At 46.8% G+C, this 16,990-nt stretch overlaps 1 protein-coding gene across 8 annotated transcripts in view; it reads right to left on the bottom strand.

Moving 5' to 3' along the window:
* The window catches only part of RYR1 (ryanodine receptor 1), a 1,068,376-nt gene that overhangs the window by 415,094 nt on the left and 636,292 nt on the right, over positions 1–16,990 (bottom strand). For all 8 annotated transcript variants that reach the window (XM_069206982.1, XM_069206985.1, XM_069206986.1 and 5 more), the window contains exons 58-59: positions 15,718–15,833; positions 14,997–15,064 (exon numbers count right to left, since the gene is read on the bottom strand). In XM_069206982.1, coding sequence (XP_069063083.1) covers positions 14,997–15,064; positions 15,718–15,833 — 184 coding nt within the window. The remainder of the gene's footprint in view (positions 1–14,996; positions 15,065–15,717; positions 15,834–16,990) is intronic.

Genomic DNA, 16,990 nt, shown 5'->3' with positions numbered 1-16,990 from the left:
AGACTCTCCAAGCACACTCCAGAGCTACAAGCATGACTTGGACCTGGTTGTTTCTGATTTTCTTGAGAACTCTGGGCAGGAGTGGTATGGGCAGAAAGGTGTACATGAGGCATCTCTCACTCTAGATGAAATGTGTCACTGAGCAACAGCCACCTTGGAAACTACAGCATGCAGGACTGCTGACATTGCACATTCTCAGCGGTGGTGAAGTGATCTAACCAAGGTTCTCCCCACTGCTGAAAGGGACCTTGCACCATCTCTGGATGGAGACACCATTTGTGATCCACTAGGCATCTTTTGCTGAGTTTGTCCACTATGGTTTTCAGAGATCCCACCAGATGTTGAACCACCAGGGAAATGCCCTGACATTCTAACCATGTCCAGAGATGCAGGGCTTCTTGACAAAGGATCCACGACCGCATCTACCACTCTTTGTTGCAGTATTACATGCTGGTGGTGTTGTCCATGAACACCTGCATGAGCATTCTCTTGATGGAGGGCAGAAAGGCTCTCAATGCCAGCCAGATTGCTCAGAGCTCCAGCAGTTTGATGTGGGGTCTGGATTCCACAGGAGACCAAAGTCCTCTGATCTCCACCTCTCCCAGATGACCGCCTGAGCCCAGGAGTGACACATGTGTCACTACTGTCAGATCTGGTTTGGGAAAGGAGAGGAGTCACTGACCCAGTCACGGCATTTAACCACCACTACAGATCTTTTGCATTGCCCTCCGAGATCTGGGCCATGTCGGAGAGAATCCCCTGATGCTTCGCCCACTGGAATGTCAACTCTAACTGCAGAGCCTGCATATGCCACAAGCAGGATGAAGGAGGCCAGGAGGCCCAGCAGGCTCATAATAAGTCCTACCAAACTCCAGGATAGAGGCTGAAAATTGGTATCATAGACTGAATATCCTGGAATCGTTGTTCGGGAGTGTAGGCCCAAAACTGCTCCGAAGAGAAGGAGCATCTGAGAAGGGGTCAGGTGTGACTTCGGTACATTGATAGTGAAACCCAGGGAATGCTGGAGGTCTGCCATAGTCTGGAGGTGGGAGACGACGGCTTGGGACGAGCACGCCTTCAACAGCCAGTCGTCAAGAAGGGGAAGACTGGCACCCCTGATTTCTGCAGATGAGCTGCAACCAAGCCATCACCTTAGTGAACACCCAAGGGGTGCTGGTAACGTCAAAGGGGAGCACTGTGAACTGAATGTGCTCATGACCCACCGTGAACCACAGGTAACATCTGTAGGCAGGCAGGACAGGGATCTGGAAGTTTGTGTCCTGCAAGTTCAATGCTACCATCCAGTCTCTCAGATTCAGGCTGAGTGTGAGCCTTTTGAATATCTACCTTTTCAGTACTAAATTGATAGGTCTAGGACAGGACGAAGACATCCGTCCTTCTTAGGCACCAGAAAATAGTGGGAATAGCAACCATGACTTACTTCTGCTCTCTATGGCTTCCTTGGCACAGAGAGCCACCACATCCCGGCGGAGTAAGAAGATATGGTCTTCTGTCAGCCTGTCACAAGTGGGTGGCATGGGTGGAGGGACAGTCACGAAGGGGAGGGAGTAGCCCCTTCAGACAATCTGGAGAACCCAGCGGTCGGATGTTATCGGACTCCAGTGGTGCAGGTGGTGGCATATCCTGCCTCCCACTGTGTGCCCTTGATGGTCAGAGAGCAAACTAAAGAGGCTTGGAGGCTGCTGGGGGAAAAGTGGACGAGCCCAACCTCTGGCTACCTAACCCACGGGGGTCAGTGGGAACCACGCCTTTGGGCAAGAAAGGGCTGAGAAGCTTGCATGTTGTGGTGGCTGGGCCAGTAGAGGCATGGCTGGAACCCCTTTCTGTGGCCACGAAAGGAGTCAAAGGCAGGCTGGGGTTGGCAAGGGGTGATGGAAAAGCCCAGGGACCTGGCTGTAGCTCTGTTACCCTTGAAGCACTCTAGCACTGAGTCTGCCTTGTCTCCGAAGAAATGGGCGCATCAAAGGGTATGTCCATGAGCGAGGCCTGGACATCCCCAAAAAGCCAGTGATTTTCAACCAGGCGTGGTGCCTAAGGGCCACCAATGATGAAATAGCTCTGCCTAGTGAGAATGTCGTAGTCAGCCCATAGTGTATGGCAAACTTAGCTGCACCCCCCCATCAGTAGTAGCTTGGGAGAGGCTTCCTCTGAAACCAATAGCAGCACCTGAGCAACTGAGACCCAAAGCAAGTGGGATTATGGGCCGAAAAGGCATGCAATGTTGACTGACCACAGTGGCAGTCTGGCAGAAGAAAACATCTTCTTTCTCAAGGTACCTTCTTGGATTTCCTATCCGGTGGGGTGGTAGGGAATGTGCCAGGATTTAGTTTGGAAGTGGAGGCGTGGCCCACCAAGCTCTCCGGGGTGGGGTGTTGGGTGAGGAAGCTGGGGCGGGGTGGTGGCAGACGGCAATTGTCCTATTCATAGGAGTCCGTGTGCAGGGCTTGGACCAGGCACAGAGTAGGACATCCATGAGGGCTTCATTAAACGGAAGAAGCGGTTGGGATTGGGGTGACACCTCGCTTGAAGCACCTCTGCCAATATGTTCATCTTGACAGCCACAGAGGGCAGCTGAAGGTCCAGGACCCTGGCCTCCCCCCTCACCATGACAGCAAATGAGGCTCCCTCCTCTTTAGCCATGATAGGAGGAGGGACCAAGTCTGTATCTGGGGAGGTGCCTAGACCACTGGCATCCACCAGATCCTCACACTAGTTGTCCTCATTGGGGTATAGGGGTTGGTATTCATAAGGGTCTTGTGGCTGCTCCCAATCTTCACCTAGTCCTAGCCCATAGCAATAAGGCTCAGGCTCCAGCCTGGAATAACTCCAGTCAGCTCCGGAGTCGGGGAACCATCCAGCTCTGTGTCGGAGTCAGGAATAAGAATGGGAGGGCAGCACCGCCTGTGGGCACTGGTAGCGCTGGGAACATTGGCAGTGGGGCCGGCCCTGGGGTAAGTTGAGGTGGCTCAACCAGCTGCGGTCCAGGTCCATCTGTGGATCCAAGGGGGCCCACTGACACACAGACCAAACATGCAGGCAGAAAACCTGTAAGGGCCCCTCCAGAACGCCATCGGAGATAAACTGCCCAAATATGAGGTGCATGACTTCCTAAAACTCACAGAGTTGGAAAGGGGTTGCTTCAACTCCCAGAAACTCGGTGAGTCACAGAGGTGGCCCAGGTGCAGGCTCAACCATTGAGCCAAGCCTCGAGCACTGACATTCCCTCATCTCGTTGGATGACTTTGATGGATGGGGAGAAGTCGAAGACCTCTTTGACTTTTTGTTCTTCTTTTCTTCCTTTCAGCTGAGATGGAGACCATTGCTGCATCACATGTACAGTGGTAAGGAGCTTGAAGGACCGCTCCTTCAAGGCCGTGGAGTGCATGGTGTGACAATCGATGCAGGTCTTGGTGTCGCAGTCATGCTCAAGACACTAGAGGCAGACAACGTATGCGTCCTTCACCGACATTTGCTGCTTCCAGTGACTTTGCCCTTATTTCAACTTGCACCAGATTCAGGGGATGCTCATTTGCTCCCTGTCCTTCCATAGTCTTGCGCCTCTCCAGTTGAAGCACCTTGGCCTCTAATCAGGCGATATTTGCTTGTCCTGTCCTCTCCTTCCCTCGGAAGAGGGCTTTATCTCGGCCCCATATTGTGGCTTTTCCAGCCTTCCTACAGCAGCGCATTTGTGTCTTCGTGCGCACCGTCCCCTCATTGAGCTCAAAGTAGCAGACAATTTCTTCCTTCAAGGTCGTAGCGTATTCCTCATTTTGGAGAAGCCAGGCATTGAGGCGCCACATGGGGAAATCCCCTGCGCAGCAGTATCGCAACACCCCAGAAGCTGCGCATGAATCCACATGGTATACCCAGTCAAATCCATAACTAGCCAGGAAGGGACAAGACATGCCCCACAAGTGTCTCTTGTAAGAATAGAATGGATGGATGAAGCCCTTGCATATGACGGAATACCACCGTCTTCTTAATTTTATCCAGCAACCCATTTACATTCCAGGATACCACCCTAACTGTAGCCATGGGAGTAGTGTGTCTGATCTACCAACTGGGCCCACGGTCCATCCGAGACCCCAGTTAGCCACCTTATCATACATATCTTTCCCAAATGGACTACCCAGGATTCCATCAGATAGCTTTGAACAGTTCTGTCTGTGTGACATTGCAAACAAGAAAACATCATCAGTACTACAACAAATGTGCATTCAAACACTCCCCAACCTTTCCCAACTCCCCCGCCCTACACTTCCCCTTCCAACCAGAAGAAGCATCTGTCACCCCATTTATTGCCTCAACCAGCAACTAAAGCAAACTTAACGTGGAGTGATGGATCCCTCATTGTGCAAGTATTAGATTATCGCCTGTTCAGCCAGTACAGAGTTAACTGCCTTGGTACAGCCCATTGACACTAGTGGTGACTGGCTCAGTCTCTCTACTTGCAGTTCCGTTGTATTCCCGTCTCTTTCTCTCTGGGTTGGGGACAAATTTCTGTGTTGTGCTGACTGTGGTGCCATGTTGTTCAAGCTTGGTGAGCAGGAAGCAGGGCCAACCTCCATCTGCGGGACGGCGTACGGGATCTCTTCAGTCGACTGGGCTTCTGGTCCTGGGGTCTGCTTGAGCATGTTGTCGACCGCTTGAGTGAGGCAGTCGGGCATTGGTTCCGTAGCAGGCAGCATTCCTCTGTCACCCATTTCCACGCAGCTTCAGGAGTCTCAAAGAAGTGCGCTTTACCATCATGCAGCACGTTGAGGTGGCCAGGATAAAAAGAAGCATGTAGGAGACTTGGAGCGCCCTTAACTTTTGCTTGACCAGCTTGTAAGAGCGCCGGCATGGCTGCACCTCCCTAGTATACTGTAGTCTGGGAAGATCCGTATCTGCGTTTTGGTGACGGAGTTCAGCTTGGCGGTGAGCTTCTTGCAGAATACAGTCTCAGAAATTGAGAAAAACGGGCTATTATGGCTGTAGGCATGCTCCGGGGAGGAGGGCCAAGACGAAAGTGCCCTGTGGGCATGATCCACAGCGAACCATGGAGTCAATATGTCTATTGGCATCCACAACTTCAGCCAGGCCTACAGGAAGTCCGCCGTCCGCGCCCCTTCTGTTCCTTCGGGGAAGATCACAAATCTCGAATTGTTGCGCCGTGACCGGTTTTCTGCATCCTCGGCACGTTGTTGAAGTCTGTATGTTCAGGTGAGGAGGCGGTTCACTTTGGTTTTCAACTCCACTACTTCATCTTCCACCACTGACATGCACTTCTCTGTTTCTGTGACACGGGCGATCACGCCTTTCAAGTTCTGATGAAGCAAAGTCATATCAATCAATATTTTGTCTATCTTGCTCTCTACAGCCGCCTGGGAGGTATGGATTGCATGTAGAATTTTGTCTGTGTCGCCCACACCAGTAGCTGAGAGTTCCCCATTGGCATCCCCATTGGCACCCCCCGGACTGGTATATTTGTCAATGTGTGGCTGGGATGCCGGCAGCTTCGGTTTTTTATCTTTCCCCTACTGCGAGTCCACTACTTGTTCCTGATTTGGCGTTCTGACTGGTCTTCCTGATGCCACACGTCCCACTTGGGGTCCGTGCCACTCCCAGGATCAGGTCACAGTCCTCCCAGCAGCTCGCTGAGTCACTGCTACTCCATGGCAGCGTGGGATCGGCCCCCGATCTGTGTCTCTGTTGCACGAAGTCTCCTTTCATGTTGTTTCACATGGTAGTTCATCACTCGTACCTGAATGATGCCTCAGTTCATGTTGCCTATCCACCTGCATATTCTGTATAAGGGCTCCTTCAAGTTTCAGTCCAGTCAGCAGTCTTGCTCCCCAGACACTTTCTCCTCAGCGCACTCTCAAATCAGCTCGCCTACACTCACCAGGCCAGGGTCTCCCTGAGCCAGGGCAGCCCAGGCAGACCCTTTGTTTCCAAGAGGTCGCTCACCTCCTCTCCTCAGTGCTCTTTCCCTTCACTCTGCTCATGGCCGTTTCTGTCACCGGTGGGTTTCTCCAGCCGACCACACCTGCACACGACTCTCTCCTTCTCCTCGAGTCCTCCTCCCTCTGCTCCTCTAGCTTGGGGACGGCCTAGCTCCGCAGGGTCGCAACCCCGTGACGCCTCTTTGGCCCCACTCCACAGCAATAAAGGGATTTCCCCGCTCAGAGCTCCATCCCGGCCACTCTCTTCCTGGGTCTCCAGCGACCCAGCGCAGTCGTTTCACCAGGGCTCGCCCATGTAGCCTCCTCCCTCCGTTCCTCTCCGCCTCTGCCAACACCATCCAGGAGTGATTGTTCCATGCCTCACCTTCTCTCCTGCTGCTCCAATTGTCACCAGGTCTGCCTGGGGCCCTCCAGAGCTTCACAGGCCTGCGACTCCCGGCTGCACGGCTGCAGTCTTTACCGCACATCGCTGAGGAGAGACCCATTCTGGCACTCCGTCCCGGCCCATCTCTTCCCGGGTTTACAGCGCAGATTTCTCATCAGGGCTCACCCGCAGAGCCAGCTGCAATCTTGTGGACCACCACACTGGGCCCATAGCACCTTAGTCTCTGGCAGGTCCTCGGGAACAAGTCGCCCCCTTCCTGTCTCTGCACCTCTGTCAGGAGAGGGGTCACCGCCTAGTCGAGGCAGTTAGGGTGCCGAACAGGGCCGTAGAAAGTGGCAGATGACGGAGGAGTCCGGAGCACTCTTAGAGTGCGACCACCATCTTGATGCCCCAAGCCACGCCCCCCTAGAGAGACCAATGTTACGATCCCAAGGAGAAGAAATGGACTTTGGGAAACGTTTTTAATACCTTCTAGGAAATTTTTAATCACAGGTGTTTTTAAAAAAGAGATTTGTGATGGAGACTTCCTATAGACAGCTACAGCTGCAAGGTGAACTTTAGTAGAAGAATACTGTAAACCAAACCTTGCTATTTGAAGAAGATATGCTATCAGTAACTCTTCTTGTCAGGAAGAAGGATTGTGGCTGTTCTGGATGTACCAAATGCAAAATCTCTCCCACTTGAAAATGTATGATTTACTTGTGGAAGGACATTTTGCTTCTCTTAGAATGTTTGTGTAGCTCTTGTGGAAGACCCAGATGGCCATATTGCAGGAATTCAGGAGCCATGCCACTAAGTTCAGTACTGGAAGGTTGGGTGCAGAATCTGGCCCCCAAACTTGTACAGGAGATCAGACCTGCACGGAACTTTATTGTGTGGTTACTCGGATAGGTGAAGAAGGTCCACGAACCACCAATGACAAGGCCATTCCAGTGCAATCATTATCATCCTGGGTCTGGACCGATAAAATTTGACCAGACTGTTGCAATGAGGAGCATTGGTGGAAATACATACAGAAATGTATTTGTATAGTCTATCAAAAGAGCATTCCCCTTTGTCCCTGGCTGGTAATAACTGGAGGTGTAGTCTTGGCATTTTTGTTTTTTATGTCAGCAAATAAGTCTATTTGAGGATATCCCCATTCTTGGAAAATTTCTTCTAAGACTTTGTCGTTTAGAATCCAGTTGCAGTTTTCTTGGATGGTTCGAATGAGGGTCTCCGTTTCCATGTTTTGAGCAATTGTGGGATGGACAGCTGTAATTGTCAAGTTGCAATAAGCCATTTCCAAATGGCTTGTGACTCGAGGGACAGAGGTCTCAAATGCGTCCGGCCCTGCTTGTTCAGGTAGTACATTGTTGTTGTAATGTCAGTCTGAACAAGCGCAGAAGTTGTTTTTGTTGCCAGAAGAAAAGATTTTCAGGCCAAATAAACTGGTCTCAACTCTAGGAGGTAGTAGGTCTTCCCTTTGTGTGACCATGACCCAAGCATGCTTCCCATCATTGCATCGAGGCATCTGTGACTAAAGTCTGAACTGGGAGATCCTGGTAGAATGAGGTCCCTTTCATCAGATTTTCAAATTTGGTCCACCATGGGAGTAATTGGATGGCAGATTGGGATAGAGTCATTTTTTTCTCCCACCTATTCGAGAACTGGTTCCACTAGCCCCCCAGGCATTGCTGTAAAGGTCTCATGTGGAGTCTGGCATGATGAACTAGAAAAATGCAAGACGTCATCTTTTCCAACAGGGATGAAATCTGTTGAGCCATTGAATGAGGAGTTTGCAATAGAGTGCAACACTTCAGTTGGATTCATAACAGTCTCTCCTCCAAACGATACACTTTTCGGACTACATACCTACTATAGCTCCTAGATAACTAATGTTTTACATTGGGGAGGTTGTAGATTTTCTGAGGTGTATTTAAATACCTAACTTGGTGAGAGAGAAGAGCTATGTTTGAAAATGACTCAGTATTTCTATTGAGGATGTTCCTTTAATGAGCCAGTCGTCGAGGTAGATGAATATTTATTTAATATTTTTTGTTTTCTCAGATGTGCTGCAATAATGGCCATACATTTCGCAAATGTTCGGGGAGATGACATCAGTCTGTAGGGAAGGACTTTGTATTGAAAGTGCCTAAAGCCTACTGTGAATCTTAAAAACGTTTGATGCTTTTTTATGATCTGAATGTGGAAGTACATATCTTGAAGATCTACTATACCCATCCAGTCCTCTTGATGCAGTTAAGGGTCGAACTGATGTAGTGCATCCTCATTTACCTGTTCAGCACCCTTCGTTCAAGAATACACCTGAATTCTTGTTTTAGTCAATTTTTCCAAACCAAAAAGTATAAGGAATACACTCCCAATACTTTTTGATATGAAAGAACCTCCTCCACCTAATTTTTCTTTTCTAAAATGTTCACCTTTTTCAGTAATAGATCTTGCTAATAAGGCAATGATTAGGTTGGAGGAAGAGATGGGGGAGGGGACTTAAAAGTAAGAGAATAGCAATTTTTTACAATATTCAAAACCCAACTCACTGCAGTTATCAACGGCAACTCTCAAAAGTGTGTTAGAATACTTCATCCCACCGGAGTGACTGAGAGATCTGGGAGACCTGACTCATTGCTTGGTAGGAGGTTTCCATGCAGTAGATTGTTGATGTTGGACCCCTTTCCTCTGGAGGATCTGCATTGATGGTATGGCTGTTTCTGCTAGTGTTCCTGCTGGTAGTGCGACCAGTGAGAGGTTTGAACCCTAAGAGGATAGTGACACCTGTCACAGGCCCTTTACCTCTTTCTAAATTATTATTTTTCATTTACAGCTCCACAGCCTTTAAGGTGTTCAATTCAGGCGTCACCCTTGACATTTTGTCATCTGCATGAGATTGGAACAGCATGTTTCTTGAGAATATTATGTTCAGCATTCAAGTCTGCTCTTCTGGTTTTAGACCTTTTAGTCTAAGCCATGAAGACCTCCTAGCACAAATACCATGGCAATATCCATGGGTGGATAAATCTGAAATGTCAGCAGCTGAACCAATGATCTGATTTAATAATATGAGTATATCCTTGTTAATGAACTGAAAATCTTGACTGACTTCCTTAGGAAGTTTATTCATAAACCTTTGTAGGGATTCCCAAAGAGATCTACTGTATCTCCTTAAAATGGCACCGGTCTTTGCTGCTTTAATTGTAGAAGTCGAAGTTTCACATATTTTCCTTCCCAGAGAGTCTATTATTTTGTTCTCCTTATCCAGTGACACAAAGACAATTGTGCTACTGTGTGTGACTTCCTTGCTGCAGCCACAATTACTGAATCTGGTGGTAGATCTGCCCTCAGAAAAAGAGGATCTTAGTCAGGAGGCTTATACTTCTTCAGGAGCCTGGATGGGGCTGACCTTATAGATGAAGACCAGAAAGTGGAGAGGTCTTAATGATGTTCTTTCATGTAAGGACTCATAAATGACAGATGTAGATGCAGTGAGAGATGGCATAGGAATATTCAGCTTTGCTGCACCTCTTAGTAGCACCTCATTAAAATATATAAAGTCATCAATTGAAGAAACACTTGGTGGAGGTGTGTTAGAAAGAGTCAAAGAATAATCTCAGATGGAAGATCTTTAGGACTTTGTCCATGAGGGAAACCGTGTTCCACCTTGAGATCGTGACCTTCTGTGATGATGTGTACTAGATCTTCTAGAGCAAGAATGAGAGGACTGTCATCTTTCTCTGGATCTTCTTCACGATCTATGCCGGAATATAAAGTGATTTCTATGAGTCAAATGTGGACTGTCCTGTGGACTTGTGAGCACCTAAAGAGAAGCTGGGGAGTTTCCCGGTGATAGCCTAGGTTATAATTGGACCTGGAGAAAAGTTAGGTGGTGTAGCTTCCTCTGGTGAAGCTGTACCAGAAAGCACTATATCCAGCATGTGACGTGATGGAGAATATGGTTGTGAGTATTCAGAACCCAAAGTGGAAGATCTCTCTCCTCAAAGCTCCTCTGACCATCTAGAAAATAGCTGCATAGATGGTGACAAAGATTTTGCCCTTCATGTCACTTTTGGAGGCTGTGATGGCTTGGACGTCGAAGTTGGAAGTCTTCATGCTGATGAAAGTGTCTTCAGTGTCGACTGAGAGGATCTTGAAAATGGCTGAAGCGACCTCAAGATCGACAGGGGTTGACTTGAAGTTGACTGAGGTGGTGTTGGCATAGGTGAGGCAATATCGGCGTTGATGGGGGTAGAGTCACAATCAACTGAGGTGGTTTTGACAACTGTGGTCTCACCATCAATGGAGGTGTTTTAGACATCAACGGTGTTCTTGATGGCGACCGTTGGTGTTCTTTCACTGTTGAGTGTCTCAACATCATACCTGATGACAGCGAGAAAATACGTATGTCTAGTCTTCAATGCTATGCTCCTTGATGTCATGCTTCTTGATGTCGAACGGGAGCGATGTCACTTCCTCTGTTGTTTTTCTCTTTGGATCTACTTCTAGGGGAGTCCTTGAAGCAGGAAGAAGAAGCTCTACTAGAAGATTGTCCTTCTCTGTGGATTCTAGAAGATCCGGCAGTGTGTTCTTCCTTTCTTTGCTGCATCCCATATTATCTAATTTTCTGTCCTTCTGAGTTCTTCTGGAGAAGTATAGGAATCAGGGACGTAATCTTCCGGAAGACACATTGTACAGAGCCTGTGGGGGTCTGACTGTGCCTTCTTTTTCTCACAGAAAGGGTACTTCTCAAAGAGTGAAGACATTTTTTAAGAGAAAAAATGGTCAATGTTCTGCCAGAAAAGGGTGTCATGCTTGCCCCACCTGACAAGACAAATCAAGTGATAACTCTAAATATGAGGTTTGGAAAGATTTCAAAAATAATTTTACCAATAAGGCAGAGCTCAATGCCCCAGGATCCTGTTTCAATGAGTCAGAAAAAATAAATGATCTGTCACCTTTGAGGCATGATAGGATGTAGGGGTACTGTGAGGTTCTCAAAGGCACTGTGCCAGTTTTATCCTCTATGCTTTGCATTGCAACCTATTAGCTAACAATGCCTCACATTTTCTTTTCTTTTCCTTTTAAAAAGGTTTGTAAAAGCTTTTTCATGATCATTTTTATACATTTTACACATTTCTATGCAATTGTCATCTTTTTTAAAATAAAAACTCAATGAAATCTGTCCATTTTTAGCCTTCTTTAAGCTGCACACATATATTTAAGATACTATGGTGTACATTTTTGTTATACATATAAATATACTTTTTAAGGTGCTCCGAGAACCCCGCACATGGGCGGGACTATTCGGTGCTTATGACTATTGATAAGGATCCCCTGGAAGAGAACTGGTGGCGGCTTAGGTGGTCGGTGAAGCATCAATTGATTAGTTTCTCTAAGACCTTTAATGGATGTGGCAGGAGGGAGATGGGCCTGTAGTTGCAAAGCATGGCTGGGTTAGGGGATGGTTTCCTGAAAAAGAAGCATGATTGTGAAATGTTTCTAGGTGTATGGGAATTTGGCTGAGTAAATGGAGGAGTTGGGGATAGGTCTTAGTGCTTCGTTGATCCATAGGTGTCATTTGGTGAAGGTGTTGTGGAGACAAAGGTCAGATGTGGTCCCTGAGTGGATGGTCCTCATTTTTCGTTGCTATGTTTTGCTCCAGAGAACACCACAAAGAGATGAATGTCCATGCGATGGTCCTTGGTATGATCAATGTAAAAGCTTAGCGCACTCCTGGGGTCCAAGCTATGGAATCTTTCTTCCTCTTTCAGGGTATGAGGAGCAAAATATGTCATAATAATGACAGCTTATCTGACATGAAAAGGCATGACTACCTTCAGTGGAAAAGCAGCTTGAGTTCCTAACACCAGTTTGTCAGGACAAATGGTGGCATACAATGGATAGACCGAAAGGGTCTGAAGTTCGCTCAAGTGATGCATTGATTTAATTTGTAATGAGAGAATTTGGTTTTCAAGGAAAAAAGGCATAATCAAATGGGGTACACATTAGGAAAGTGAGAATGAAATTCAAATCCCTCTGTTGCATCACAAAGGGCTTCAGCAGAAACATATGTTGCAAACCTTTAAGAAATCACATCACAACAGGTGATTTGAACAAGGACGGCTGGTCCAGCAAATGTAAAAATGCAAAAAGACCCGACAAATAATCTTTAACAGTGTCCGCTGCAAGTGCTTGCTGGGGAAAAGATAACATGAACAACAAGGTAACCGATAGCTTAGCTTGCAATGGATTTCTCTGGTGGTTGCCACATCAAGTTATAATCTCATGCAATGGCGCTTGGCTGCTAAGATCACATCAACATCTTCAGAAGGATGGTCAAAGGAGATCAACTCCTGCAACTCAATCTCCATGCATGGATGTATAGATGGTGCAGAATCAGGTGCAGAACACTGCCCTGCTGCTACAATAGAAGATCCTTCTGAAGTGGTAGCCCCATTGGAAGACAGATGCTCATGATCAAAAGGTCCAGGCATCACAAACTTCTGGCCCAATCTGGAGCCACTAGGATGACTTTGGTCCAGTCATTCCTTATCTTCTTCAAAACTCAAGGCGGGAGAGGTAATCGTGAAAAGGTATACAGCCAGGGTTCTCCCCAAAGTCGTAGGATGCTGTGCGCCGCCTCTGGATGCAAACGCCATTTGAGATCCATCGGGCGTGACTGGCTGAGCTCATCCATCTTGGTGTTTAGAGACCCCGTCAGATGGTTCACAATCAAGGAGATGGCATGACATTACAGCCTGCTCCTGAGGTGCACAGCCTCTTGGTACAGGACCCAGGACCCCACTACGCCCTGCTTGTTCCAGTACCACATGGTGACAGTATTGTCTGTGAGAACCTGCACCAGCCTTCCCTTGATGGATGGCAGGAAGGCCTTCAATGCCATGAGGGTGGACTGGGACTTCCGCTGAAGACCAGAGCCCTCTGACCTTAAAGTCCAACAGATGGCCTTCATAACCCAGCAGTGACACATCCATCATCACCATCAACTCTGGGTCAGGAAAGGGCAGCATTTCATCACTGGACTAATTAATTGGATTCGAGCAACCATCATCGCACATCAGGGGTCATCAGATTGCCTTGATCCTGCTTGAAGGTACCCGCACCACAAAGCTTTCATGGGATAGGTTCCAATGTCAATCGACTTCGAGAGCATGAGATGTATGGTGCTGACCAGTGCCTTCTTAGGAGAATGTGAGTGGATGTATAGGATTTCTTGTGCTTTTTCTTTGACTTACCTGACAACTTTGATTCAGACAAGGACTGACATCTGGAATGACTCCTGTGACTTTTGGATCTGGAATGAGACCAACACCAGACTTTTGACATGGGCTAGTGTTCTTGCAGAGTCTTCCTGTGCTTGGTGAAGTAAAGATTTGCCTCAAAGTCTCATATGGCCTTCGGGTTCTTTGACACACAATCACTGCAGTCCTTGGAGCTGTGATCCAAAACAAGGCACCACAGGCAGATCTGATGAGGATCTGTCACAGTCATTTGTTTCCACCAGTCTTTACAAGGTTAGTTTAAAACTTGTCATTTTGAAAGGTCACATTTTCCTTGCACACTGAAAATTTAAAAGAGGTAAGGACCTGAAGGAGATGAGAAGTAGGTCCAGATTGGCGTCTGGTGGCACAGAAAGAAAACAACTGACATAAGCGCACAGAAGTAGTGCCTATATTGGCTTTGCATGTTATTTCTTGAGTGGAATAGTGTGAAGGTGCACTGCACCTCCTCTCGGCATTTAGAGGTACTGCTGAAAAGTTTCCAGATTCAGTCTGACACCTGGAGAGTATTCAATAGGTGAGGAATTTGCAGATAGAAGTCAGTATCCCCTAATAAATGCATTCTGTCTACCTTTTCGGTGGAGCTGGGGCACAGAAGAGAGGTTTTATCATGAAATGACTAACCAATCAACTGAACAGTAAGGAGACAAGTTCCCTTCATGGATGACTGACTCATGGGGAAACCCAGATGAAATGGTCCGCATATGTAATCCTGAATCAATAGGATGAATCTGGAGACAGGAAGACAGTTTCCAACTACAGAAACCAGCCCTATAATTTAGAAGACAAGTGGCAAAAACCAGTTCACAGAGCTTGACTCTCAGAAATCTAACTAAAGTGTATACCCAGGGATGCCAGGCTGAGCAGTTAAACCACAAAACATGTCTCCTCCTTCCTCGCTATTTCCTGACAACAACACCTCCCATATCTGCAGTTGCAAAGGAGAACATATTTTGCTTATGGTGGGATATGTGCATGACTTTGTAGGCCGATCTGGATACCAGGAATTAAACCCCTGTCAATCCAAGATTCCTGCTTCAGCAGATTCCATGGAGTGACAAACATCTCCTCATATTGAGTGGTAGAAGAAATTATGATCCTCATGAATCGATCTAGGGGACAGGAGTGTAGTTTTTCTATACTGAGTGCTTTGCAGGCTAATACAGGGGACTGAAAACTAGTTTCCTCCCATAACTGTGTACTTCATGTGCTATTTCAAAAGACAGGTAACGAGGTGCAAACCATAGATGACATTTTCTTTTGTCGTTTTAGGTAACAGAATTCTTTGGTCTACCATAGACTCATTTGATTATTCAGGAACTGAACCTTTCCTGCAGATGGCTCACTTACCTTTGCAAAGAATTTAATTTCCTGCTCATGGGGAGATTTTTCCATTCGTCCACTGCTGACCACAGCCTCTGTGAGAGACAGAAAGCTGCTGATAAGTGTGTGGTATGTGATCATCATCATGACCAATTAGCACTACTGATGGCATATCTGTCTATCAAACACTATGTAAACTGAAAGAAAAGCTGTATGTGTGGTTTGCTATAATATGCAATGCATGGCATAATCAGTGTCAAACAAGCTAGTATAGATGTAGATTAAAAGCAAAAGACGCAAAGAGAGGCAAGGCGTGAACAATTAACAAGGGGAAATAAAGAAGTGATAAAGGAAACACAATGGGGAGAGTAGAAGAAATTAATACAATGAAAATAAAGGGAAGGATGAAAGAGCAAGAGCATAAGGTGAGAATCAGCGTCATAGAAATGCAGAGAAATTTTGCTAGCTGTGGAAGAGATAAGACTGGATGCATGCCTTTATGTGCATGCCAAAAGTGTTGGCCTTCTGAAATGAGTAAAGGCAAACAGGAGCTGTGACAAATAACTGCACAAAACTAATCACAGAGTAGTGTGAATGTTGTCCACCAGTTCATCAAAATCCAATAGTTGTGCTTAACCCATTCTCAGGAGTAACTTCAAGCACTTCCATGTCAACTTTTGTAAGGTGAGCTACCTATCTTTTCCCCCCAAACACCAACATAATAGAGAGATCCCCTGCAACCTCATACCAATATGAGCAATGAATTCCTGAGCAATGTCCATCCACTTCAATAGCTTCTGCAGAAAGCCGAATGCAAATCGTTTTTCAATGGATGAAGTGTCCAGCTCCATGTCCTTCAGTCCCCTGAAAAAGCAGAGAAACTTAGTGATGAGAATTTTAAAGACATCAGGGCTCAGGTAAGATGTCTGTGGGTGCCTGAACATTAATTAATGACAGTGTGATAGGTGTAAAGGTGTTCTTCGAATCCCAATGGGAAAGGCAGCACAAATGAGAGGGGGTCACTCAGATCCACGGAGAAAGGAAAGGTTCGCCTGAGGGGACCCAAATGTCCCACTGAGGACAGTGAGGCTGAGGTCAGGCATCTTTAAAAGCCTTGAACAGAAGTCCAAGGCTGTGGGGCTTTGTACAGCACTGAGGACAGCAAGCTTGGGTTAAAGGTTGTCTGAAATCCCACTAACAGGTACTTGGAATCTTACTGAGGGTAGTGGGGTTTTTGATGGGTAATTTTGGATTTAAGTGGCTTACTTTTACTTTGACTGTGCAATATTCTCTATGAATTAAGCCAGTACTGGTGGGGATCGTTTGACCATGTTGTAAAATGAAAACTCTAGGAACCGTGTACTTCAGTACTCCAGGGGGGGTCTCTTTAAAAAAGGTATAGTTCAGCTTTGACACTGGAGACAGGCCAACGTGGGTGCTGTGTCACGAAGACCACACACTGTGCTGACCAGTGGACCTGTTCTGACAATTTCTCACCTGATAACCATTTATAATTTTATCTTTGTTTTCCTTATTGCAGCAAGAGGCTGGCAAGCATTAATGATAAAAGAGGTCAATAATGGAAACTTGCGAGCATATTTGTACTTCATTTGTGGCAAATTTGCGTAATTTGTTTTTTACACAAATTCGGCATAAAACTAACTCCAGATTTATATTTTTATGTTAGACATGTCTAATGTCAAAATATTGGAGTTTAGACCATTGTTTAGAGGCATGAACCTACCTTGCATCAATGAGATGCAAGGTAGGCGTACCCATCTAAAAACATGGTGCGAACCCCATACCCTCATATTTATCCCCCCGTGCTAAAATGACGCACGGGTGGGAGGAGACGCTAAATAATGGCACAAAGCTTGCTTTGCACCATTATTTAATGCATGGGTCAGACCATGCATTAGGGAACCTGTGGACCCATTTCCATGGTTAAACACTATGGAATGGGTCCACAGGTGCCCTCCTCGGGCTCCACGAACACCCATACCAGAGGGACACCGGAGGAT

The sequence above is a fragment of the Pleurodeles waltl genome, chromosome 9, assembly GCF_031143425.1.
Source record: "Pleurodeles waltl isolate 20211129_DDA chromosome 9, aPleWal1.hap1.20221129, whole genome shotgun sequence".
In the NCBI taxonomy this organism is placed as follows: domain Eukaryota; kingdom Metazoa; phylum Chordata; class Amphibia; order Caudata; family Salamandridae; genus Pleurodeles; species Pleurodeles waltl.
Note: the sequence above shows the minus strand (reverse complement) of the source record. Positions and strands in the feature narration are given on the sequence as shown.